The sequence below is a fragment of the Aythya fuligula genome, chromosome 5, assembly GCF_009819795.1.
Source record: "Aythya fuligula isolate bAytFul2 chromosome 5, bAytFul2.pri, whole genome shotgun sequence".
NCBI classification, from domain to species: Eukaryota; Metazoa; Chordata; class Aves; order Anseriformes; family Anatidae; genus Aythya; species Aythya fuligula.
Genome location: NC_045563.1, coordinates 58,574,947 through 58,602,211, shown reverse-complemented (window position 1 = coordinate 58,602,211; position 27,265 = coordinate 58,574,947). Strand labels below are relative to the sequence as shown.

The following is a 27,265-nucleotide window of genomic DNA, read 5'->3' as shown; positions in this document are numbered from 1 at the left end:
ATACTGCTGTGAAATCCCTGAAGTTTAGTTACTCTCTGCAGCTTGTTCTTTTGTACTGTATCAAGGATAATTAGAACATAAAATTCAGTTTATTTGTACCGTGCAGGAGTTTAAGGTACAAGAAACCCTTTCACTGATGTTTCTGTTCTGGAGAAAAGAGCAATACTAACATGAGGAGGTTTCCATCTACTGAAAGGTGGAGTGCACTTTTAATAATACAAAAGTAACGTAAGCTGAAGATGAGCCACAGTGTTTGGGCAAAAGTTTACAGAAATTTGCTTTTGTAAAGCATCCTCCTCGAGGAGTTTCAGCTTACAGTTTCCTTCTCTCTTGGCTATGCTGATTGCCACCTCTCTACAGGTTTTCCATAGACAACACAGTAACAGCTGTAGTATAAGCATTACGTTTCAGAAGTCTGCCTGTATAACCCAATGGTGCTAACAAGTTCATACACAAAGAAACATTTCCTTCATGCTAAATTAGCAAGCCTTGTACCTAGAGCCCTGGGCTGTTTTAATTTTGCTAGGGGAAATCCATAATTCTTGTAGGCTGGCTGTGGCTTTAGGAATTGTAAATTCTGGCTGCTTGTCAAATTGTGCTAGAAATGCTTGCTTCGTGGTGATGACAATACACCAAGTAACTGAAAGAAAGTACAATTTGCTTATATTGAAGAAATTCAGGTTTCAAATAGACAGGTCTTAAATAGGGATAAATCTTCAGAAATGCAAGTAGGTACCCCTGACAACTCTAGTGGCCACTTGCGCTTACATTACAGGAGTGTACTCTTAATATAGTTCCTGACACATGACTTTTTGGTCCTGTTACCCAAAACCATGCAAAATTGTTTTAAACAGAGCATTGTCCCTCAACTCCTCCTCCAAAAACAACCAAACAAAAGGAATTGTTGCCCTGCTAAGTGCGTGTTACTTGCCTGTTGCTGCCCACCAGCTATCATTCCTCAGGGAGATGTTATCAGTGCTTGTCCACGGGAGTGCAGCACAACAGTACGTAAGTAGGATGGGCAGTATAAGGAGTTGTTCAAGAGCTCAGAATTTCCCATGGTATTCGCCCTTGATGAAATTTCAGTGCTGGCAAGCCTGAGCAGGAGACTGACTGCGCTGTTTGTTGTTAAAGGTTAAAACTTCATTTCTCCACTATAAGTTGTGACTAAACACTACTTAAGTTTTGCATTTTTGTAAATTTGATTTAAGTTTAGTATTTTAAAATGTTATCCCCCACCCGCACTTCTTGTGTGTTAAAAATGGATTTTAAAAGGGAAGTAGCATGGAATATTAAAGTTAGTTGACAATTTAATTGAGCAGAAGTATTTTCCTTGCACTAAGAGCAGATGGAGGTAAGTTTCTCTCTTCATAATGACACAGAGTTTCTGCTGTTCCTGCTGCTTCTCTTCACTGTTAAAAAATCTAGTGCATAAGAAACCTCACCTATTAAAAAAAAAAAAAAAAATCTTAGATATTCATCAGTTTACTGGTGTTTTCTAAATTCAGTTTTCTCATCAGAAAGATTTTATGTTTTCTCACATTTCAGAAATACTAGGAATAAGGGCAGTCTGTGTCTTTTGCATTTATAAAACAGAAAAATACGTGCGTCTCTAAATCTGGCTTTGCTGTTTTTGTCAATCATTGGTCTGAACGCAATGAAGACCGCACTGATGAGTTGTTACCTGCATGATGGGCTTTTAGCAGTCTGTCACTTCTGCAAAAACTTGATAGTTGAAATATTTCATTGCTCTTGGAGTGTGCTTCTGTACCTCCAACGTACAGAAATCTTGACTGAATGTTAGTATGCACCAACTATTTGAATTCAGCACTAAATCTGTATTTTGTTTTTCTCCCAGGCTGGCAGAGTTGCTAAAAACTCTGTAGATTATGGTTTTTCACCTGTGTGAGCGGAATTTTCTCTACAAACCATGTTCAAGGACAATTTGCTCAAGTGCTGGCTGATTCAGTGTATCAGTGATTTCATAGTAATCCTTTGCCATGTGCTCAAATCTTCCGACTGGATTTTGGAGGATGCTGAATCGTTACGATGACGTACACCAAAATGAGTGCAAGCACCATCTTCCTCCAACACGAGGCTAAGGTTAGAGTGAGGGGAAATTCACCTCTTCTTTAGAACCCTGTCTGTCTTGCTGTGAGCTGTATCTTCTCAATCTGGGTAGTCTACATTATGTTTTAGTAGCGGTGCTCTGTTTTTTACTAAACCAAATATTTTCTGCCAGCAATACAATGATTGGTAAAGCTACTGTGTTAATTACATGTTATTTCTACGGATGGTGGTGGTTTGGTGTTCTTGGGTGCTTGATGTGCTTAGATCAGATCAGATGCTCCTCTCGGCATCCTGGCTTAACTGGCCAAATAAAACAAAAGACAGCTACCAAACTACCGTAATTCTGTATAAGGTGCGCATCTGTGCAGCAAATCGGATGCAAGAAATCAGCTGAGATTGTACATGCTGGTTGTTAATTCAATTTTTGAAACTGACATTTTGCATTCTCTAATGTGCATCCTATTCTGTACTTTGCTGCCCAGTCTTTGTCCAATACCACTATGTTAGCAGTTAAAGCAGAGTCCTCAGGGACTGGATCGTATATACCAGGTGTTTGTCTACTGAAGAAGCTGTTTTTGTTTTGTTTTCCACAGAAGAGTTGAGAACTGCTTATTCTGGGTTTCTGAATTACCAATTATAGTGATAAACAAAACAAAACAAAAAACTCAGTTTGAGGAACAGGAGAAGGAATAACAACCTGGCTGGGTCTCCTGTCTCTTACAGCAGCTTCCTAGACCGGTGCTACATGAACATCATCACTTCTTGTTTCCAGGGCGTAGGAGCAAACTAATTTTTAACTGTGACAAGCAATGGAAGAAATAAGTTGGTTAATATCAAATAGTTTGTTCCTGAAAAGGAACTTTAGTTATTCAGAGTGCTCTCTGGCAAGAGGGAGAGAACTACCAGCTGTATTTCTTTGGGCTGTGCAGGTGTATGTAAAAGCACCTCCCTTCCTCATCAGTAAGCAGGTGCTTCTTTCTAGCTTAGGGGTCAGGACTAACCTTTCTTTGGCAAGTCTATGCATTAATCTGTGCAAGTACTCATTTCAGATCCCTATTGGATCAAGGCACTGAAGTATTCTTTAGGATAAATAATGCAATATTTGTGTGTGTTTTAGTGTTACATAGCCTTATTTTCAAAAGGTGATAGTTGTCTTTTAAAAGTTGGCTTGCAGTCACATGCTCTCAGATAACCTCTTAAGTCTTTCAGTTCCCATCAACAAAAATCTCATATATCCTTGCAGCTGGTTACGTATATGTTTTAAGTGGGTTCATAAAAATATGCATCAATACTTGTGCCTCTTTGTCAAATAGATTTAGGCAGTACTCGTTTACAGGCAGACTACAGATTACATCATTTAATCTTGTCATCAGCTTTGAATTTGAAATACCTTCCACTTCATTTTATTCGTTCTTGTGTAGGCAGCTTATTTAGCTTGAGCAGATGACCCTGCCTTCTGGTATTTGTTCTCTGAGTTTGAGATGTGGAAAAATGGGAGGAGACTGGGACAGTGGTGGGAAGGCAGTTGTATTTCATCTGTCTTGCTAGGCCACGTGGGCTGTGTGTTTCTGTAGGGCTTTTGTAATGGGCTTTTGTATTTCATCTTTTCATAAGACATGAAATAAACTAAATGCACCTACCAGCTGTGGGTGAAATAGACATTAGAACGTGACATTTTTATTTTATCGAAATTGGAAGTTAGAGCAGCGCTTCCCTCTGTTTATCTGATACTGATGAATTTCAAGTAGGAATAATGCAATGAATTTATAAAGACGGAAGAAAATCCCTCACATGAGGTGTGAGTTATTAAAGACTTCAGGCTAAAGGTCTAAAAAAAAAAAAAACCAACAAGGTAATCTTACAGTAGAAATGTCACCTTGAATTTCTAAAGAGTGGGGGAATGTGTAATCTCTATTTTTATTTTTCTATTTGAGTTTTTCCTCTATGTATTCAATTACCTACCTGTAAGGTAGCTTAGTAAGTCAATCTAAGCATTAAGTTAAGCTCTCGTAGATATGCATAAATTTTTCTCTTTATCCTGTTTCATGAATAGTGTGACTCTTCCCACAGGCAGAAGCCTGCCAGGCTTAGCTTTAACGATTGAAGTCATCAAGTTGAAGTTTAAAAGAGGAAGAAGGGGAAGCTGCTTGAAAAACTTTAATCACACTGTGTTTAAGTGGAAAGAAAGCATAGGATTTAAATATTCTAGGGAAGTGTTTTTTATGCACTAAGTAGTATGATAAGCTGTCATAGTGAATAATTACACTCAAATATTTTAGAAACAGAGGTCGCAGAGTAGTTGTGCAAAGTCGGTCCACTTGGATCCAGTCTTTACCAAGAAGATTCCCATCATTCGTGGGGTTTTATATTAGGCAGTTTGTGATCAATCCAAGTAGATGCTGAGGAGACACTGCAGTAAAACTCATATGTTGAAAGAAACCATTAATTCTTAGCATTGAATGCTACTTCTGTAGTTAATTTTGTCTCTTACCAAAAGACAAAAATGTGGGCATTGACTTTTCCAATATGGTCATTCCTTTTTTAACATCGTAGAGGAGACCGTCCATTAACTATGACCGAGAATATGCAAACTCGTAGGGAACAGAGAAATTTCTTTTTTTTCTAACAGACATACAAAGGATTTTGACTGGGGCAGCTGCCTGTATTAGAAAAATGCAGTAATTCCCTGTGCTTTAATTAGAATATTACATTGCTGTAGAACAAAAATAGCTCCGTCATCAGGTTAATCTTGCATTTCTGAGGCTAATAATTTCCCACTTTATTAAATGAAAAAAAATGTTGCTGCACGATTTCTTAGGAAATCCATGGGAAAGCCAGGGTTTAAACCCACATCCTTTCCTTACAACATTTTTGCAGTGTTGCAGCTCAGGTGTAGTTGGTGTGGTTTTAATAAGGTTGTAGTGTAACATGGTGCACGTCTTGTCAGCTCCAAATTCAGAAGATAAATGCAACAATGCAGCCAAGATGCTGAGAATTACTTGGGCATGAGCGTTATTCTCCACTATTAACTTTATCGTATCTGATTCTTATTTTCCTATGACAAGACAGCTGTCTTCTGTGGTCAAGCAGAGCCCCTAGGCATCTGTGGAGGCTTGTGGGCAATCTACTGGTTTTAACAACATTAGTCTCTGGGCCATTTTTGCAACAAATAATTGGAAAATTGCTCTCTCTGTTCCAACTGTGGAGACAAAACATTAAGAACAATTTGTCCTCTGCTGACAGGCCAGACCAGTCCTGCACTAGCATTGTAACCGTAAGAAGATTATGTTGTTACTACAATTACATTTTCTAGTACCACTCTCCTGCTTGAGAATCTTCCGTTCCTTTTCCTTGGATTGTCTTCAGTTTGAGGAAGGCCTTTTTTAGGCTGCTTTCACTCTAAAAAATTAGAGGAATTGATGCATGGTCTCTGAATGAATTTGGCCACTTGAGTAGGGCAGTAGTCCTTTTGGGTACTAAACATTGATAACTTTGACTACTAACCCTTTTTTCGGTTTGCGTAGACACTATTTAAGGTAACTTTTTTCCCCTTCTATATGGATTGCTTTTTTAAGTACATATCCCAAAATCTCTTTTAAAGTAAGGAATTTCAGCTTTTTCAGTTGTTTCATGAACGTATCTTAGATGGAGGACTACTGAAACTTTCCATACAAAAATTTGGATTATCTGGTAACTTCATTCTACAAAAAAAAAAAATCATAAATTACAGTATGAAATTATTATAGTTGTCAAAACTGTCATTTTCTGTGTTTTTTTTTAAACACAAGTGTATTTGAAAATAATGCATTAGAACTGCTTGTAGGCATGCAGCGAGCATAATAAGTCATCAAAGTCCAGTCCTACCAGGGATCTTATTGCCACCCAAAATGTCCCTTTTTTTCCCAATTGTATCATCAAATTACATTTTTTAAAACTTATTTTCTTACTCAGATATTTTGAGGACACCAAAATCAAACATGGAACAATTATTTTTTAACGAGGTGCGTTATTGTCACGAACACTTAACTTCCAACAGTAGTCAAAAGCATCTAGATGATCTTAAATCAAGAGTCTGAAGGTAGATCTCAAGAGCTTTAAGGTGTGAGGTCTGTGTGATGAAACAAGCGGCTTTTAATTTTATTTCTACCAGGTAGTGATGTCTCAGGTACCTCTTAAGATAAGTTATCTGTCACAGCAGTCTGATCCCTGTATTGTTTTTAAGGTCTCAGTATCACAGGGAGTTTTGGGTTACTGGGTTAGTGCATCGCTAATGATGGCAGACTGCAGTTTGGCAACCTTGAGTAGGATGCCTGTAATATCAATAAACTAACTGGAAAAAAAACAAGTGTTAGAGGAATGTGGGTGTCCAGTTAATTGCCAGTGCAGAGAGACTGCTCATCATGTGTGGATGAGGTTAGATGATGAGTGTAATTTATCCAAGCTTACAAATTGGGCATCTCTACCTCATTGAGTTGGGCTGTGTCTTGGTTTTATGCTTACATCTTAATTTAACTTTTTAACGTCAGTGATCTGCTCAAAAGCTAAGACATCAGGTCCTTACCTTGCAGCATTTTGTCATGTTAATGGGTTAGCCATGGCTGCTGTTTGATTTTGAGTCCTGTAAATTTGTTTCTCTGACGGTGAAATCAATGTAAAATTAATACTAGGTGAACAAAGAGCCATTGCTTTATGAAATAGCACGTTTCATAATAACTGCAGAGGGTAGCTGTAGATCTGTTAGCCATCTGAAAACGCTTCCTATTGCTGTTGTAAAATACAAAAGACATGGAGAAATAGAAATGAGATGTAGAAGTGAATTAAAGTATGTAGGAAGAGCCGAAGTGCCTAAGTCAGGATGGAAGCAAGGCAGCTTACAGGACTCTGAATGTGTGGTGACGTTCTCTACTGTGGCTTAAAGTGAGTATGAAATTAAAGAGGAAATTATAAGCCCCAGAGCATGTTTAAAATTGACTTTTTATTAAAAAAAAAATAATGACAACAAAAAAATACAGACAGTCTAGGTATGAAGATGAATATGGCTAGAAAGGAATAGATAATGGGGAGGACTCTTACATGAAGAAAGTGCCTCGCTGCGGGACCACGATGCCAGTATGCTTCCTAAGGAATAGAGGCAGATACTGTTCCTAAAGATTTGTCTCTATATGGAAATTCAGTTGCACTAAGGTGTGAACTAAAGCAGACTATCTGTTTAGAGATGGTCACAAGCTGCCTGGGCATGGTGCTGGGCAGTCTGCTCTGGGTGGCCCTGCCTGAGCAGGGCGGGTTGGACCAAATGACCTCCAGCTGTTCCTTTTGACATCAACCATGCTGCAGTTCCACCAGTTTTCCGCTCACAGATAGGGAATTAGGCTATCCAAGTCTTTAGTCTTACATTTTTTATTGCTGTTTTACAGTTAGCTGGTAATGTGGAGGTCTGTCTAGGTTGATGCCTTTGAGAGGAAAAAGGGTTTCCTCTGACGGGCTTGCATGTACTTTGGCTAAATTGCTCCTGAAGGCTGTTAAAGCTTTTGGGATCATGAGGGTGTAATGTCAAATTTCTTGTAATTACTGAGCGAAAAACAACCTTGCCTATTCCTAGCTATCCATCCACCTCTCTAGCTCTGCCACTGTCCTCTCCCAGTCTCCTATTGCAATTTAGTTCCCTGAGGAAAAATGGTGTCATTCATTTACTGATGGTCATTCCTCTGGTAGACAGGGCCTTCCTTTGCTGTTTTTCCTGTCTTTAACAGAAAATGGTAACGTGGCCCTGAATTTTGCTATCGAAGGTCAACATCTTCACTAGCTGCCCGTTGTCTGTTGTCTTACCTAAGATATGAACTGGTAATTGGACTTCAAGAATTACGGGGCTTGTTCAGTGGCTTAAGCCACATTCTTAATTATTGTAATGTTGATTTATTCTTAAATACTATGAGAAAATTCAAAGTATATCTAAATATAAAGACATACATGATAGCTTATGATAGTTCACTATTTTGGTAATCAAACACATACAATTCATAAAAGATGGTTGTGATCAGGAAACAGACTGCAAAATGGTGCTTTTTTGCTCTATGTTGTAGCCATCTATATGGCAGCTGTGGTGGCATCCTGTCAGGAGACAGGCCTTCAAAAGTTGCTATATGTAGTAGAGACAACTCTTAGATTTTGCTATAGTGCCATGGTTATGGAAACTCTAGAAATAGGACGTATAGTGGTAGATGAAGACACTTCAGGTAGAATCATTTTAAGGAGCTTTTAGAATTGCATTTTAGGACAGACTTTCAAATTGAGGCACAACCACGTAAATGTGAGAAGTAACACTCCACTGGATGAAAATACTTGGCAAGTCATCTTACTACATTTTGAATAAATGAGTTTTTGAATACTCTGTGTACTATATCTCTTCTCTGCAGTCTTTACTAACAACAAGAAAAAAGCTGTATTTTCATAAGGAATATTAACGCTCCCGATGAAAGTGCAGAAATACTGATTTTTTCAGTACATCTGATATAAATTGTAGCACAACTGTGCATTACAGAAATTACATCTGCAACTGTGTGCTGATGGTTTTTAATAAAGGAGGTCATTGGCTTAGCCTTGGAATGCCTTGCAGAAATGAAGTGTGTGCTTTGTTCAGCATACATAAAAATAACTCTGATGTTACTGTCTGGGCAGTTACAGTCCAGCCTCCTTGGGTTAATGTCCCCATGTGAGTGTGGTGTTACCCCTGTGTAACTCTTTACTTGTCCTGCTGACACGCTTACAGCATTTCACCTGCATTTCATGTACTCGGACAGAGCTGGGTTTGCCGTTTGCTAGGGTAACTGCTGGTATTTGACATGAAAATGTTTGTTGTGTGAAGTGTTCTCGCAGTTAGCCCACAGATTTGCTCTTCCGCTGACTGGAAGTATCAGCAAACAACAAAAGACAATGTGTGGAAGATTGCAGCATGCTACACTCTCTCCATCCTTTCAGAGATTGTTTCCTTGAGGCACTCTGAGAAGTGTGAACTGCAGTAGTCCCAGCAATATTTACTCGGCAAATAAAGTGAGAACATCTCTCCAGCCAACTCGAACCTGTATTTTGGAAACAGGTACAAAGGTACCTGATAGAAAGTACCTGAATGTATTTTGTTAATCCTATACTTTGATACTAGTAAAGACACTAATTGTATCCCACCAGGCTTGACAGTATGTAGAAGGTTATTTAAAAGAAAAAAAAATCGTGCCTTAACAATCAAGGCATTTAAAAAAATAATAATAATGATGCTGACACATGTGGATTCGGTTGTGTTAAATTTGGTATAGGCTGATTTTCTCTCAAAATGGAACTTGTTAATTATATAATAACCTGTCATCTAACTGTGTGAATTAATATAGGCCTTTAACAGTGAGCTCCAGTTAATAAACAGAGGAAGGCTTCCCATATGTACATGTATGCTCTGGCTGTAATTTTGTGCACTGAAGCATAGGGTGTTTATGTGTTCCTAAAAGAAACAAACATTAAAGATGTTGCATACATGTTATTATTTATAATGAAACCAGATTTCAGGAAATAGTTTTTAAAATAGCAGTCACTATGAGGGAAGTCCCCTGGAAGTTGATGCTGGTGCTGCTGTGGTGTTCTCTCCTCACCAGCTCATGCACTCTGCTGGCTGCACCCAGATGTTTTCTTCGGGCCACTCTTCCAAAAAAGTTGCTAAAGCCACGGGAGAGCAGTGCCTGGGAGGTGGGTAAGGCAGAGGGCAAGAGTGTTATTCCTCACAGAGGTGCAGCAGCATCGGGTTCAGCTGGAGACCACGAGTAAGGGGCATCAGATTTTATTTTTATTACCTACTTGGAGAGAGGGTTGGGCTTTACGAGTAGCTGAGGCCTCTAAAAAATGAGCCATGGCAGAAGAAGCCATGCCGATCCTTAAGGACCATGTACTAACTTTACTTACAAGCTTGATTGAAACAAAGTGAAGTGCAGTGTAACTTATGGATTAAATTTTGCCCTTGAATGTTTATGAAGTTCATTACTGGGAAGTATGTAGTGTATTCTGGGGAGCAATTTTACCCTATTATTAAGAATTTGTCTGGTACAAAGCTGATACAGTGGTGACTTAACCTTCCTATTGGATCATCAAATTTAAAAAGACTTTTTCAGCAAATAGTTGGAATTCCTTATTGTCACAGGCAGAGGAAGGCAAACTCAGATGTGTTTTACTACAGGAGCATCAGATTATAGCCAGACTATATCTTTTTATAGTCTTCAAGGATGGAAGGGGGATATTCTTATAGATAATAACTTTACCCTAGAATGCTGATATTCCTAAACTCATTCTGTAGTTGATGGACTCGTGAGGGACCTTTGTGAGGGTATCACCTACCTTTTGGATTAAAATAATACTGGAGAGGAACAGAACATGAGCACAGGCAGCGTTAGAAATCCGAGGACAATCTGTTGTAAAGATATATGGCTCCTTTTGTTCTGTTTTTACTAAAGAACAAAAATACAACATTCATGTTAATCCTTTAACGCTTGTCTGTATGTGATCACAGCCTGTTCCTGTGTCTGTAATAGGAAAAAACAAGAAAAGTAATAGACATGGTAGTGGGTCCTGGAGGCAGCATCCCCTTTCTGGTGCTCCGCCTGCCCCGTCACTGAGGCGTCCCTGTGCCGGGGCAGCCAGGATGCTTGCCTGGGAGCCAAGAAATGCAAACAAATTCCAGCAGGAGAAATTGCTGCTCTTCCCTCTGGCTTTGAAAACCCAAGTGAGGGACACCTAGCAAGCACTGGCAAGTGCTGCTTTTTTCTTTTCTTTTTCTCTTCTTTTTCTTTTTCTTATTTCTCAATCTATCTTCAACCTCATAACTTCACTGGTACCAAGATTTCACTAACAATTAGATGTTGGAAATGGGTAACAACTACGTAACACTGGCGTAAGTCCAAAAAGTCCAAGTGTGGACAGCAGTTTTTCATGTATTTGGTAATTCATGTAGAAAATACTTTGTTCTTTGAGTTATAACACATGCAAATAAAGAGTATTATTTTTTTCTTAGCAAAAATATTTTTATTTTAAAGGTCTTGAGGTGCAAATCAGTTCATTGGAAGCACATGTAAGCTAATTGGTATTTCTCATGCTCTGTCTTTTGGTGGTGCTCGGTGATGGTGCTGCCACGCTAATAAAATCGCTTTGGTAAACCATTGAGTGGGATTGCTCCACACTTACCTGATGTCATAAAATTACTGAGATCAGTCTGGGTCATTCATGTGGGGTTGTTGGTGGGCACTGGCTGGTAAAGGCAGGGAGATAAACAGGCAGGCAGGCAGCATCCTCGCCTTGCCAGCTGCAGCTGGGAGCTCTCCCTGGCAGAGTAGCTCGCAGCAGGCATGCAAAAGGTTTTTTCAGAGCTAGACTGAAGGGTAGGCTGTTTTGTCCTGTGTATTTACAGCTTTTTAATTTAAGCATATACAATTTCTTTTCACCTTCCATGCCTTTGTCAGCGACAAAGACATGGAATAACTTTCAATAAAAAGTCAGTTTATTCTTTTTACTGGGGAGTTATTCCTTAAAAAAAAAAAAAAAAGAAAAAGTTTCTGTTACTCCTATTGAAGATTTTGATTGAGTAAAGGAAGGGGGAAAACGTGCAGGCAGCTTCGCGCTGTACTAGGCACGCAAAACAAAATCTGCTCTTTTCCATGAGGTGGCCAAGGACAAAAGGAGCGTGCAGGGGGTGGGACACACTGATGAGAGCTCTTGCTCCTTTCTTAGCTGAATCCTTTTTGTCATATTTTAAGACGTGCTGGAGAACCTGACGTGCTACTGACTGTCAAAAATGGATGAAGTGAAAATGGGAGGTGTCTTTTTTTTTTTTTTTTTTTGACTTTGCAGTGGAGGAGGAATTTCAAATACTAGCAGTTTTCCTTCAACTGAAGATAGGGTGGGGTCTGCCTCCTTCACTTGTGTCCACAGAAGTCTTCTGCCTAAGCAGTTATAAAAGTACCATAGTTGCTGGTTAGAGCCTGAAAAGCTGTGCTACTCTCACCAGGAGCTGCGAGGAAGCAGAAATGGGGCATGGGCCCGTCCCTCCACCTGACTCCTTCGATCCATCCTGTTGCAGAGCGCTGTCGTTTCTGCAGCCGGTCATTCCTATGGGCAGCTGTCTCCTAACCAAATAGCTTTTAGAAAAAAGTGTGTGCAAGCTGTGTGTTCAGTACGTGAGGTGACCAGGCCCAACTCCTGCAAAACTCCCGGGGTTTTGTCAGATCACTCAAACCTGGGCCTGGTGCTGCTCCAGCTTGGAGGCACTGCTGGCATGAGGTTCTACTTCGCAGTGCATGCCTATGACATCTCCCTGCAAAATTCACTTGGATTCCTGCATTTTTAATTGCTCTGGTTAGTGGGAGAGAGAAATAGGGATCCTGTTTTTGAAGGGCCTGGAGGCCGGGGTGTCGGCGAGAGCCGAGAGGCTGAGGGAAGGGAGCCAGGAAGGGTCATGGTACGGTGAAGGTCGACCGTAGGCCTCCTGCGGAGTAGTTGGTGTTTCCTAAAGCTCCCATTAAAAATTCACTCAGGCTTTAAAAAGAGAACAATGTAAAATGATGTAATTGCTGGGTTAATCCCCGTGTGCTGCCTGGGGAGAAGAAGAGGCTGGCCGAGCCTCCTGCTTCCCAGTGAAGTAACAGCTGTGAACCCCCTCAACAAAGGGCAATGAGATTTAAATGGAGGTTTTGATACTTAAAAAACTGCAGTGCAACATAGCAAATTTCATTAAAGACCACTCTGGGGTCTTGTGGAGGGCAGCACCAGGGCTGGGGTGGCACGTACTGAAAAAGAGGTTCTCTGGAGCGTGCGTTATTCTCTTATTCAGCATCAGCCTGCTAAGTCAAAGCTTACTTTGAGAAATAAACGTCAAAATATAAAGCACGATAAAAGAAACATGTTACATGTTTGTAAATATGGTATTTGGGGTTTGCTGAATCCTGAAACAGAGACTTTGGTACCTAAGTCAATAGATATGCTCTTAAGACAACAAAGTTCCTCAAAGTAAGAGGAAAGTGTGGGTGTCCAAACCAGAGTATAAGAAAGTAACTTTGCCTATTGAGACTGTGTTTTTGGCCCTAATGGAAGTAAAAAATAAATAAATAAATAAAAATTTTTGAAAAAGCTAAACTGGGTATATGGTTTTTATATGTTTAATTGTATCATTGCAGCATTATGTGAAGTTGGAATGTAGTTAGCTTAGTTAGCCAAACTGGAATGTTTAATACTGTATGCAAAATATATTCCTACTATTCTAAAATAGTTTAAGTGATTTGTTCTTTTCTGCTTTCCTGTAGATTAAAGCAAAAAATTATGACAAAGTGGAAAAGGTGAGTCCTATCAATATATGCAATATTTATAGCAAGAAAAAAAAAATCTGATTCTACTAACTGAGATTGAAAATAATTGTATCTGTCTTTGAATGAGCTATTCAAAAACACAGGAAATATCACTAAAGAAATTTTGTTGTTGCTACCAAACTAATCAGTGAAATGAGCAGAGCAATTTCTGTGTTCAGTTCTTTCTAATTTCCTTGCATAGCATGAAGGAATTTTTGTCAAAAGAATTAGTAATTTATTCTTTCTTATAAATTTTAGTCGTAATTATCAAAATTATTTTATTTCATACTGTATAGCATTAAAAGTAGAAACTTAATTCTGTATTGGAATCCTGATCACATCTTCTTGATGTATTAAACAGTTATTTCAGCGATGCCTTATGAAGGTTTTACACATTGATTTATGGAAATGTTACCTTTCCTATGTACGAGAAACCAAGGGGAAGCTACCTAGCTACAAGTAAGTTAACAGAGTTACTCTGAATTATTCTAGTTTTATAATAACTCTCCTCTTGATTTTTGACTAAGGGGTGGGAAAGGACACGAGTCTCACACCTGCTTGGGAACCTTGTAGCAGAGTGGTTTTGGGGTGGTGGTGGTAATAATATATAATTTGCATTTTGCAAGCATTTTCTTTAAAGTTTCTGTAATTAAGCTTGCTGGGTAAAATTTCTTCCTCCGTCTGGGTCCATATGAAGAGGTGAGACAGCAGCAGGGGACCATCTGGAGCACCCGTGCTGTTTCCCTGCAAATGAGTTTGGTGCTTAAGCTAATCTGAAATACGTTTCCTTCTCAGACAGGTCTTTTGCTATTCTCCCCCTTAGTGCCCTGTTTAGTCTTCACAAAATTCAAAATCAATTCCAGTTGAGGTACTATTTTTGAGTAGTTAATAGTAAATCAGTAATTAGAATAAGTTTGGGAAGGCCTACAAAGCATAGAAAATCAGGGTGTCAACGTCTTTGGGGCATGCTAGTTTTCATCTCTTTTCATTTACTATGTTTTGCTTGCTTATAGTCCTGTGGGCTAAGTTCAGTCCTTCTTCCTGCTTGAAGTTTCAAAAATAGTCTTTCAGTCTCTATAAACTGTTTCTTTCCCAGCCCATTATAATTTCTGTGTACTTCAACCATCAAGACAGTCAGTGATGCATAAATGAAAAAATGCAGATTTTTGATTTTTAAATATTATTAAAAAAAAAAATCTAAAAGTATTTTCCTCCTCCCATCCCTTATCTTTATGTCATTTAACTTTCCTCTATTTTTCCCTTTACCGTGGACAAAAAAGTAGTGAGGTAGTGACAAGCTTCTAAGGAAAGGAAACTGGGAGAAAAGTGAGACAGTGTAAAAGCTATTTTCATTGAAAATTGAGCAAGTGGAAAAATTCTGTGAACATTTTTAAAATTTTGAGAGAATCACTCTGGGGTAGGGGGTGGAAGATTATATGAAAGATTTTGGCCATTTTCCACACAGTGGAATTACTCCAAATTTTCCCATCCTTTTGATGTTCTTAGAGAATTACAGGGGTCAAGAATTTCTGAGAGAAAAAGGAAACAACAGGTTGTCAGCAAGGAACATTTAGAGAGCATTTGGTTTCTATCTTTTGAACTCAGAGTGCACTTCATATGCATAGATTTCCACATACTTCAGAAAGGGGGTTCTTAGGAGTGATTAGTATACAATATTGCCACCAATAAATGTAAACAATTTTCTCTTAAAAATAAACCTAAATGCAGAATTTAAAAATATCTGAATGCAAATTTTTTACTCTCAACTATTGGTTGATGCTTTTCATTCCTCAATGTTTGCTGAACTTGCTGCACAAAAAAATGATCTTAAATAAAGATTTTTCTACAATACTAAAAAGTTGCTCTATGGTCTTTGTGGTTTGTTCTTTTCCTCAGAGAAAAAATGGCTCAGGCATATGATTTTGCTCTGGATAAGATTGGCATGGAAATCATGTCATACCAGGTATGTTTTTCTATGAAAACACATTTAATTTCTAACTTTATATCAAGTACAAGTAAACATTAATTTCATTATATTTAATATTTTTTCTTGCATAGATCTGGGTGGATTACATCAATTTTTTGAAGGGCGTGTAAGTACCTTAAAAGAATTTATTTTAAGTTCAGTTAAAGTAATGTTGATGTTCGTACTGGTGATGGTCTGTAACAGCTGACATTGATCTCTCTCCCCACTGTTTAGAGAAGCAGTAGGATCTTATGCTGAAAACCAGAGGATAACAGCTGTCCGTAGGGTTTACCAGCGTGGCTGCGTGAATCCAATGATTAACATAGAACAGCTCTGGAGAGATTATAACAAATACGAAGAGGTAATCAAAAACACTAAATCTGTTTGTGACATTAAAAAAATAATCTTATAATCAAATGTAGTACCCAAATTGCATCCACTAAATAATTACATATAAAAGAGATGACTGGCAGTGTAAAAACATTTTGCGTGTGGTACCAAAACACCTGTAGCAAAACTGTACAGGTACTTGATTGATTTTTTTTTTTAATTATTTTAAAGACTTTGTAGCATACATTTAACTGTCCTATTCCCCAGCTGGCCCATCTGAATTGCTAGTGAATTAGAAATCACTGTTACCAATGGCAGAGAATCTATTTAATGAAAGCTGGGGCAGATCAGTTGGCAAGGGGGGCTTGCTATCCCAAGGAGGCATTTCCCTCGTTCCAGTTGAACAGGGTAAAATGGCATTCAGCTGTGATGGTTTGGATTTCCCCCATAGTATTAAGGCACATGTTCTCGAGACCTTTTAAAATGCTCCGACCATCCTTCCCCTGAAGCCATTCCAGCATCAGTTCAGGTGAGTCCGTGGCCAAACTGTCTTCAGTGAGCACAACCTCAGCTCACTGACCCTGCAAGCTGATCCGTAGCTGCCCCTCTGTAGCGTACTCACAAACACTGTTGGTAGCAGCCTATTAACCTACCCCACTCACCACAGGCAAGAATGCAGAACCGAGGGTAAATGCCTTGGTGCTCAGCACCGTTGAGCAGGCGCCGTGGCCTGGCACATTCCCTCGCCCCGCACGGTGCACCCAGCACACGCCATGGGTCAGCCGTGTGCTGTGCAGGGAAGAAGGGGCAGCTTCTCTTCCCTTGTTTCTGACCGTGCCAGTTGTAGGGCTGCTGACCTCAGCCATTAGACACCACTTAGCCAGCAGGAGCAGCTCCTGGCACCCGCAGCCAGCAGTGTGTCCTGCCAGAGCTCGTCACCAGCTCAGTCCTCAGCGGTGCTGCAGCTGGCTCGCTTACCACCAGGGAGGGTACCAAATGACACGGCCTTCTACATAGGAAAATCCGGTGCTGCTGCCAGAGACTTCCCTGTAAACCCGTCCCACACAGTAAATGAAAGCTCTCACTGCTTGTTTCTACTGGTTTCATCAATACATAGGGAGCCTGTCAAGATGATAGCTGAAACCTGGCCTGCATTTGTTCTGTATCTTCTAGTTGAGCCTGCTTGCCTGGCGTCTGTCATGCAAAACAGCATCTCAGACGAGGGCTGCTGGCTGCTGGGACACGGGTCTCTGCAGCTCGTGTTCAGCTTGCAGACCATCCTGGTGCAGAGTAAGACAGTGCTGGGCACCAGGGCTCTCAGGGGGAAACATCGTGTGTAGATCTTGGTACAAAAGGCCACGGGGTGTTAGCTGCAAGTGAAATACTCGTGGGTGAAACACTCTTCAGCTTCCCTTCAGCTCAGTCGGTAGGTACTGGGTAGCAGTATCTGCCTGTCAGCTGCCAGCACCATGAGTTAAACTAAGGGGCTAGGTGGGGTGTTGCTGGGTTCGTATTCTAGCTGGCCCAGATAGCTTGGCGAGGATCCAGATGGGGCCTTCCTTGAGCTCCTGCTCCAAGGGATCAGTCCCCAGCTCAGATGCCAGCTTGGACCAGGACTCAAAACTACTCATGTTGCTCAAAATCCTGGCAAACAGCTTCAGCAAAACCCACCCTGACTTTTGGGAGCACAAGAGTGGCTGCTTATCCTGCCATCAGAGCTGCCCCTTGAGGTTAGGTTAGCGCTGGGAGCCCGCTGCCTGGCCTGCGTCCCTGCGGCGAGTTGTGAGCTCTGCCTTGGGCCAGATCCCTCCTGCTCTGGAGGGCTCTGAGCGCACGTGGGTCCTGCCCCGTGGCCTTCTCTGGGGTGGGGTGCCTGGAGCTGACAAAGGTATGCATATGGCCATGCCTTGCTTCAGGAAGAGAGGGAAAGGCAGAGCTGTGAGCTTGTCAATGAAAACTGAATTGCTCCTGTGCTGTCCGTGTGTTCACCCAGTGAACAGCAGGCAGCAGCGAGGCAGGGAGCTGTGAATCTGCCTGGGCATTGACCATGATTTAAAAAAAAAAAAAAAAAACTAATTCAAAGACCCATTCTTTCCTCTGCTTTCTCCCCCATCAGTTTTATGTAAAGTTCATTGCATCTTGAAAGCTGTAAGTGATAAGATTAAAAATATACTGAGATGTTTTAGGTCACCTGATTTTTTTTTTTTGTATTGGATGTGTTCCCTCGCAAATAAGTTCTTGCCCCTTTGTGATGTGTTTGTGAAGAAATATCCAGAACTTTTTGAGATCAGTATTTTAAAATAACTTTGACCTTCATGCTCCCTTTAGCATCCCCTTTATAGCTATTGTCTGAATAAATTGAGATTCAGAAATTCCACATTGAAATTGCATACTCCCAATTCCTTTTTTTTCCACCCTTTTCCAGGGAATCAATATTCATTTAGCTAAGAAGATGATTGAAGACAGGAGTAGAGATTACATGAATGCACGACGTGTAGCAAAGGTACAAACTTCTGTTTACTTTTCTTTGTTCTATTTAATTCTACAAACTAGCTCTAAATTTGGTTCTTATTTTAAAACAAAATGTGTGTTAGATTAATAAGGTTGGTACGCTGAAATATTTGTATCAGTTTCATAAAAAAATAAACTAAGATTTTTAGTTTCTTGTAGGTTTAAATCCAGTGTTCAAAACATTGTTTCTGTTTCAGGAATATGAGACAGTTATGAAAGGCCTGGACCGCAACGCTCCTTCTGTCCCCCCACAAAATACCCCACAAGAGGCTCAGCAGGTAGACATGTGGAAGAAATACATCCAGTGGGAAAAGAGCAACCCGCTACGCACAGAAGATCAAACTCTCATAACAAAAAGAGGTAATTAGATACTGCTCTGGGCTGCGTAGAATTGTATGCCTTAGCTCAGTGAATGGCCTCCAGTGTAAATAAAGATGTGTTTTAGTGTTCACGGAATGTGCTTTAGCAGAAATCAGTCAAGATTTTTTTTCTTGTCTGTCTTGAACTGTGTGGGCGTGAATTTTAAACAATGTTTAGTCTTTACTCAATTCAATCTGAAAGCAGTACGTGGATTTGGGTACAGCGCTGTAGTCGTATGCCACTGATCTCAGTAGAGGTCACAAAATGTTGGATCACAGCCTAACGTTATGGCTGATGTTCCTGGATGATTTCTGTTTATTCCTCTGTGGATGAGGCAGGGTTTAGCTGCTGGTTGGGATTCATGAAGTTCCAGATGATACAGAAGAGCTGCAATTGTGAATGTTCTGTTCAAAGCCCATTAGTGTTAACGGTGTTTTATTTATTCATTGTTTTCTGTATTTCATTGTGCAAGGTAGTACTATTTCTGCAGTAATATACAAGGAATATTTCTTACGTTTTTTCCTCCTAGTTATGTTTGCCTATGAGCAATGCCTTTTGGTTCTGGGACATCACCCAGATATCTGGTATGAAGCTGCACAGTATCTTGAGCAATCTAGTAAGCTGCTAGCTGAAAAAGGGGTAAGGAGATTACTGTTAGCTTTCTTTCTCATTTAATTGCTGTAATGCAGTCTACTGTTGTTAATTTGTCCTCAAATATTTAAGAACCAAGGGGGGAGCAAAAAGTCTCAAGAATCTTGTGTCATGTTCAGAATTTTACATTTGGGGCTCTATTGCTAAATTGATTGATTTATTTATTTTGCATCTGGGATAATAAGATTTATAAAAAATATATATATTTTCCTGTTGGCCAGGTTTAGGTTTGGGTTTATTTTGTTGTGGTTTATTTATCTATTTATTTATTTTGCTGTATCTTTTTATTGGAGCATTGTATGGGCGCTCTGCATGAATTTCTCATGCAGAGAAGACATTCCATAGATGGGCCTTCACTGTCACAAGTGTTGAACAGATATCATATTCATTTTGTAACAGGACATGAACAATGCCAAACTTTTCAGTGATGAGGCTGCTAATATTTATGAAAGAGCGATCAGCACTTTACTAAAGAAGAATATGCTTCTTTATTTTGCATACGCAGATTATGAAGAGGTGAGCCAAAATAGTGATGTACTGATATTAAAACACAAAGGCATCTTTCTTCAATAATGTCATTTATTTGAAACATACCGAATACACGGGCTTTCTGTACAATTAATTTGCAGATTTTTTTCTAGCCTTAACCTCACTCAGTATTTCTGCCACTGAGCTGACAAAATGGGGAGGAACAGCCTGCAGTATTTGTTATAATTCTTTTGAAAATCTAGTGCCTTTCCACTTAAATATGAACTATTTTTCAAACTACTGTGAAGTTGAAAAACTGATCAATTTACATTTACTGGAACATCAGCTTCATTTTTAAAATGGCGGAAAAGAACACCTTTCCTGTCCAATTTTGGGCGATTTAATGTTTATGTTTCCATGGCTACCACTGTATCACATAGATTTGATGAGTAATGCCCCAGCAAGGGTTGTTTTTGCACATGAACCATCAGAAATGAGGACAATTTCCCACTGATCAGGTGAGGACTATAGAATCCTCTGTAGGATGTATTTTGCCCACTTACTGTAACATGAAAGTCTTTGCAGGAAGATCCTGAGGACAAAAGCCAACAAATCTTTGCGCTTAAAAGAAAAATCCTTGGTTTTCAATGCAGCCTCTTGTACCCTAAACATACTGGCTATTAAAGTTTTTAAAGGTTGCACCATGCAGCTTGGAGGGCTGCAGCTGGCAGAGAACAGAATGGATTACTTGAACTGTGTAGGTTTTAGAGTGAAGGTGGTCTTCCTAGCTGCCCTGCATGTTATCTTTAGTTGAAGACGAAGGAAACAGTCTTCAAATCCCAAACACCTAAAATGTCAGTTCTGCTGCAGTACTACAAAATCAGAAAAAAGACAACAGAGACTCTAGGAAAGCATGTATGTAAGCACTGGTAAAAACAGCATGTGGAAAATAAAGAAATGACTGCACAAGACAAAAAAAAAATGCATCAGTTTAAAATGATTGACATACGTAGTGTCCAACTGAGGAAAAAAAGAAACAAAAATTTTATTTTTTTCTTTAGATTGATTTTTGCATTCTCACAGGTGGTTTGTAATGGTATTACCAAGCATTCTGTATTTCCTTTTTCTTTACTTTAGAGTCGAATGAAGTATGAGAAAGTACACAGCATATATAATCGACTCTTGGCTATTGAAGATATCGATCCCACTCTGGTAAGATGAGCTTTAGTATTGAATTTTTCCACATTTGCATAGACAGTCACCTGAGTGCACTCGGAGAATGGGGAAGTACTTACATGAGTTTATTGGGTCGCAAGGATGATTGAGCAGGTGGAGTACTGAGATGACAGAATTAGATTAAAATTTCAGCAGGGTTGATAATTAGAGGCTTTAATCCATTCAGACACTAAGCCATGTGCATATTTCTCCTCTGTGTCTTTTGGAGAATCTCTTAAAACAAGTTATGAAGATGTCAGATGTTAAAGATTTTATGAAGCATCTCATAAGAATTGGTGTATGTGTTGTTGGCCCAACTAAAATTTCACTTTGCTTCTCCTTAACTGATTAAAAGCACGTTGCTTTTGCCTATTGCCCTCCCTAAAGTAATAAATACCTTTCTGTGTATGTGTAGTTTGCAAATAAATTCGTAATGCACTATATAAGTATTAAAGTTTATTGCTGTACACCTACTTACGTAGTAAACAGCATCATTCATAGTGCCAGCTGTGCCAGTACTGAACACATGGTGTGAGAAGGTAACCTGCCCTCAAAAAGTGACGTGGTTTATAGACATGACAAAGCATGAGAAGGAAGAAGAAGGTCTGAGGTCTAAAATTAAACAGGTCATTGTCAGAGGAAAGGTATCAATTTACTGACATGTTTATTCATCAAGCTCAGAATCACAATGCTTTCCTAACACACGTTTTCTGAGAAAACACATACCAGTCCCTCCCATTTGAGGAATGCTGCTATTTGTGATCTAATTCTGAGTGGAAGAGTATTAAATTCCAAAGAAGTGCAAATCACAAATTGGCCAATGAATTAAATAATACATTCATTATTTTTGAGTAGGTATAAATACTCGCAGATAAAATGATTTCTGGTTTGGATCCCATAATATACAGTAAAATACTTAAATGGTCCTTTTGCCAACTCTTTAATCTTATAATTTCTCGACTTTATTGGAATATTGTCATTTTTCTAAGTCCTTAATTTTCTGAAGTTAGGTTTATCCACTTACCCTGCCTTGAAACATATGTTTGTTAACTATTTACGTTTCAGGGGAGTGATCTTAGGCACTTTCCATTTTTAAAACAAGTATATAAAAAGCTTTACCTGAGTATGTATAGCGTTGTGACACAGAGGCATAACACAGTCTTGTTTGTTTCTATTATGACTTCTTAGCTGTATTTTGTGAGTACGGATTATTCCAGATACAGCCAAAAAGTCTTTATATCCTAGTATTCTTTGTTAGCACTGATGCTATATAATGTTAACGTGCATTTTAGGTTTATATCCAATATATGAAATTTGCAAGGCGAGCAGAAGGCATAAAATCTGGAAGAATGATATTTAAGAAAGCAAGAGAAGATGCCCGGACCCGCCACCATGTCTATGTTACAGCAGCTTTAATGGAGTATTATTGTAGTAAGGTAATTCTGCCTGCTCCGTTTGGTACCCGAGAATTGTGGGCGGGTGTGCATCTCACTGAAGCTAATGAGCTTTTTTTTTTTTTTTAAAAAAAAAAAATGTTTGCAGGATAAGTCTGTGGCCTTTAAGATTTTTGAGCTGGGGCTGAAGAAATACGGGGACATTCCAGAATATGTGCTGGCGTATATCGACTACCTGTCTCACCTTAATGGTAAGCTTTAAATGTTGAGGCATCTAATGAAGCATTAATCTGCCTTCTGTGAGTTTGGGTCCAGGCTGAGTTCTTTGTATTTTACTTTTAATTCTCCGTGAAGAGCAATGAAACCTCTTTGTAAAACTCAGCAATTAATTTGAAAAAAACTGCTGTTCTGACGGCATTGAAATTCCAGAAGTGTATTGACATTAGGTCTTGTTGCTACTTAATAGGAAAGTGAACTTTCCAAAATAGTAACTCATTTGCAGTGCAGCGTTTTTAAAGCATCTGTTGTGAATAATGGGAAATACACTGAGAAACCGGGCAAAAAGATGTGGGGGGGGGTTTGAAGCTGGCAAGCTGGGTTGAGCTAGGAAGGGGGACATTAAAAGAGGCAAGAAGCATTTGTCCTCAGGCTCTTCCTCTGCCCGCTCGTGTCTGCCAGATACCTCTGAGATACTCAGATTTCTTCTGGTGTTTCTTCAAGCGTTCAGTACCTTACCTCAGTATTTGTGGTATAACAGCGAATGGGGGTAACACAAGCCCTTCTGGTTTTTAGCTGAATTTTGTGAGAAAGCCTCCATGTGGCTGGGGTGAGTTGGTGGCTGTGGGCAGCTCGACTTCTGAACCTTTGAGGGTATTTTGTAGGTATCAGGCACGTGAGTTTCTCCTGGCAGACTACAGTGCAGTACCTTTTTTGCAGGCTCTGAAAGGTTGAATAGATGTAGAGTTTTTTTCTTCTGTTGGTTGTAAGCATAAAATTTAGTTTTCAAGTCAAGGTATATTTAAAGTTGCAAGAAATTATTGTAGGTCTACATGAACATACAAAATGCCTTTCCACAGATCACTGTCACAAAAACTTTCTCAAAACTCATGAGTGTACTGCTCTCTCTTAGCAACTGGCAGGCTTTACTGGAGGGGAAAAAAAAAAGGATTGCTGAACTTCAGTAAATGTAAGATATGGTAAAATACTTAGTAAGTCAGGACAGAACCTCGCAGTTTTAAAAAAAACAACCAACCAACCACTCCTTTCCTCCAGTTGGCAACATACAAGGGCTAACTGCTCATTGGGAACCAGGTCTAGTAATTTTTGGAGGGCTTCTGAGGAACATACAACAGAGAATTACATTGATGGAAGAGCCCAATTAAAAAATACTAAGATGTGCCGTGATGGTAATTAAGGAAAACTGAAAATAAAACAGAGATCCTGGAGATATGCCAAATAATAGCCGTGCCATTATAAAGAACCTGTATTAGGTTTGTTGCTACAACAAAATGAGATTTGCAAATAACAAATTCACAGTAGAAATTGACAGTGTTAGTTTTATGTAGGTGTTCAGGTTTTTTTCTCCTTACTGAAAATCAGATCAAGGTATCAGAATGTCAGCCTTTTATTTAATTCAGTGTATGTGTTGAAATTATTTTAAATTGTCTCTAATACATTTTCCTCAGTGTGACTTTTTTTTTTCCTTTCTGTTTTTAGAGGACAATAATACAAGAGTTTTGTTTGAACGTGTTTTAACTTCAGGGAGCCTCCCACCTGAGAAATCTGGGTATGTCTGCAAAAGCAGTTTCACTACACTAAAAAAGACACATAACCCCTTTCGACTACAAAGATCATAAAGAAACAGAAAAAAATGAGTAGGACAAAGTTAGCTAGAGATGTTCCTTTCCCTCTTAATGTTGTCTAAAATAACAGCAACTGTGACAGATATGTGTAAGTTCCTATCCCACTTGCAGTGAGATTCATTCATTGATTTTAAAATCTCATTGAGACAGGATTGTTGAGGACAGAGTGCAAAATGCTCCTGCTGGGTAAGGATTCAGTAGTTTCAGCAGGTGGCATGGCTAATGAGACATATCGCTTGGTGCCTGCTTTAGATAAATGGGGAGAGGGAGCTGAGGACATCTCTCATTGACAGAGCATTACGTTACAGAAAGTGAGTCAGGAATTTATTGAGGAAGATGCTAAATAATGCCCAACGAACCAAAAGTAAAACAGTGAAAGAATTAGAAAAGTCTTGGATTTGCCACTCACTGGCACATTTTCATTACTACTATTTGAATTTATTTCTCTAATAGATGGCTAACAACCCCTTTGCATTCCAAGCATTTACCATTATTACTCTGGTAGATGCAAGCATCAAAATTAAGAATTGAAACACTGCACTGCTGTCCATGGTCATTTGACCCTTTAATTCTCACCTTTTGTAAGAAATATTTTATGCATATTTTGAAAGCAAAAAGAAGACAAAATAGATGATTTAAAAGCTGGATCTTCTTCAAAGGTGAACTCCAAATGAAAGTTTATTCAAGTCCAGAAATATGGCCAGATATTATTCATGTTACGCGTGAGATTTTGCACAAAGCAACAAGCAGGGACTATATACATTTTTGGCTACATAAAATTCTAAAGTAGTGCCTATCATGTCTTGGGATATTGCTCTTGCCTCCTAGAATATGCTCGTCCATGAAGATGAATTAATTCATATTCTATATTGAAAATTCCCTCACATGCGGGATGAGTGAAGTTCTGGGTGGTGGTAGTAGTAGTAGTGTAGTAGTAGTCTGAGTAGCTTGTGCATCTTACATTAATGATCAAACTTACCTCAAATGCTGAAATCATTTACTCCAGCAATCTTTTTCTTTTCGTGACAAAGGTCAACTGCAGAGATAAGCTGAATGGGTAGTGTTTTATAAGTGTTTATAAGTGTCCTTTATAATCCACTAGATTGAAAGTTTTTACAAAAATATATAAAACACTGGGAAAGTAATGCATGCTACAGGTGCATTGAAAAGAAATACTAAAATGGTAACGTGTTCCCAGATTTACCTCATCTTGTGAGTTTTTATACTGGGGAATTTTCAGTACCGCTCCCTCCTTCAGCAACTGTCTGTTTATTTTTTCTTTTACAGGGAAATCTGGGCTCGGTTTTTAGCTTTTGAAAGTAACATTGGTGATCTAGCTAGTATACTGAAAGTTGAAAAACGAAGGTTTACAGCATTCAAGGAAGAATATGAGGGTAAAGAAACAGCCCTGCTCGTAGACAGGTATAAGTTCATGGACTTGTACCCTTGCTCTGCAAGTGAACTTAAGGCTCTTGGTTATAAGGTAAGTGGATAACAACGCTTACATTCATTATTATGCTTTTCAGTCATAGCAAAATTCAGCAGTTCCTTGTTTAGCACTTCTCTTACTTTTTTTTTTTTTTTTTGCTTGACAGAAAAGTAGGTAAAACAGGCCTGGTGTGCTTCCCCTTGTCTTCTTTGTGTCCTCTCTAGCAGGTTTGCTCTGACTACTTCTTGGCACTGTGCTACAATGAAAGCAAAACTGTGCTTTTACTTTTTAACTTGTTTTGATCTTGAGACATGTTAAATGGAAACCTGCTGGGAAAAGACAGCAAATGAAAGCATAGGGCCAGAATGTGGTAACTCCACCCAGGTTATACCAGGGATGAATTTGATTTTCAGTCTAAGACTTCGACAGAAACTGAGCTAATTGGGTTCCCCTGGGACAGTATTGTTGGGCAGCGGTGCCAGGCATTGTGGGCCAAGTGCAGAAAGGGGCAAGAAGTATGACAAACAGATGCAACCTCATGCATTTGTATTTACCTCTCATTTTTCCATTGAAAAGTTGACGTGTTAATGACATCACCACTCAGCTACAGGCCTCTGCTTTGGACTTAAACATGAACTCCTTCAAAAATCAAAATTATTTTTGAAGGTAGGAGAATCAGGATGAAAGAAATGCTGCTGACTGCCCTTCTGCTCCAATTGGCAGAACCCCTTTCACTTCATTGAGAGCCGTATCAAAAGGAAATAGCAAACTGTCCCAGTGATTCCTACAAATGACTGAGGAGACTTACCTGTAGAGATCAGTGGCTGCCTGTTTTTTTCAGTTGTTTATTATGGTCTAAGTGCTTCAATGCTGCTGTTTGGAATTTAAATTCTACGCCAGAAGCCTGTAGCTGGTGGTCTCCCGTTTCATTTCTGACAATGTGTATTTTAACTAGTATTTTAGTCCTGTGCAAGTCCATAAAGCTTTGGTAAGCAATTAGATGTTGTGTTTCTTTGCAACACGATGTAAAATAGCTGCCAGAGAAGCAGAAAGCAGCTCTGCTGGAGGAACTGTTGTTGCCCACTTATGTGAATGGGAAGTAAACCTTCAGTTCCTAACTCAGAAATAGTGCCTCAGCTTCCATTTATTTCTTATACAAAAAAGTAATATGTGTAAAGAAAAAAAAAAAAAGTAATTGAAGTCAACAAAACAGCTGAATTGTTGATCTTCACAATCTTAAAATAACCTGATAGGTGGAAATGAGTCACACTGAGCCATTGAATATTTTTCTTTTAAAGTAATCATGACAAAGACATTTTGGAGTTACAGGTGTATTTGCAAGAGCATATGTCTTGACAAATGCATGCTAGGTGGTGTACTTAAGATTATTCAGCCCTTGGGCTTGTTTCTGTTGCTTGTCATATGCCAAAATATAAGAATTTGAACTGATGCCTTGCATGCCTGCTAACTGCCATATGCTTGCTTTCTTTTCCAGCTAAAGCAATCTAGGGAATGAAATGAGGGAGAAATGATAGTTGTGAAGCTTAGTGGTCTGCACCTGTTCACCTAAATCTTTTTAACCTAAAAAAAGGGAGCCATCCAAAAATGATAAATACAGTCCTATTTTGTAACAAAATTAGGTG

General features: G+C 39.2%; 1 protein-coding gene across 1 annotated transcript in view; it reads left to right on the top strand.

Annotated features, from left to right (window-relative positions):
• CSTF3 (cleavage stimulation factor subunit 3) overlaps nt 1-27,265 on the top strand; it is a 49,143-nt gene that overhangs the window by 18,970 nt on the left and 2,908 nt on the right. Inside the window, exons 5-18 of the mRNA XM_032188516.1 lie at nt 13,395-13,427; nt 13,798-13,895; nt 15,333-15,399; nt 15,495-15,529; nt 15,637-15,763; nt 18,158-18,235; nt 18,441-18,603; nt 19,133-19,242; nt 19,654-19,770; nt 20,860-20,934; nt 22,230-22,373; nt 22,480-22,582; nt 24,048-24,117; nt 25,481-25,676. Of these exons, the coding sequence (XP_032044407.1) occupies nt 13,395-13,427; nt 13,798-13,895; nt 15,333-15,399; nt 15,495-15,529; nt 15,637-15,763; nt 18,158-18,235; nt 18,441-18,603; nt 19,133-19,242; nt 19,654-19,770; nt 20,860-20,934; nt 22,230-22,373; nt 22,480-22,582; nt 24,048-24,117; nt 25,481-25,676 (1,416 nt within the window). The remainder of the gene's footprint in view (nt 1-13,394; nt 13,428-13,797; nt 13,896-15,332; nt 15,400-15,494; nt 15,530-15,636; nt 15,764-18,157; nt 18,236-18,440; nt 18,604-19,132; nt 19,243-19,653; nt 19,771-20,859; nt 20,935-22,229; nt 22,374-22,479; nt 22,583-24,047; nt 24,118-25,480; nt 25,677-27,265) is intronic.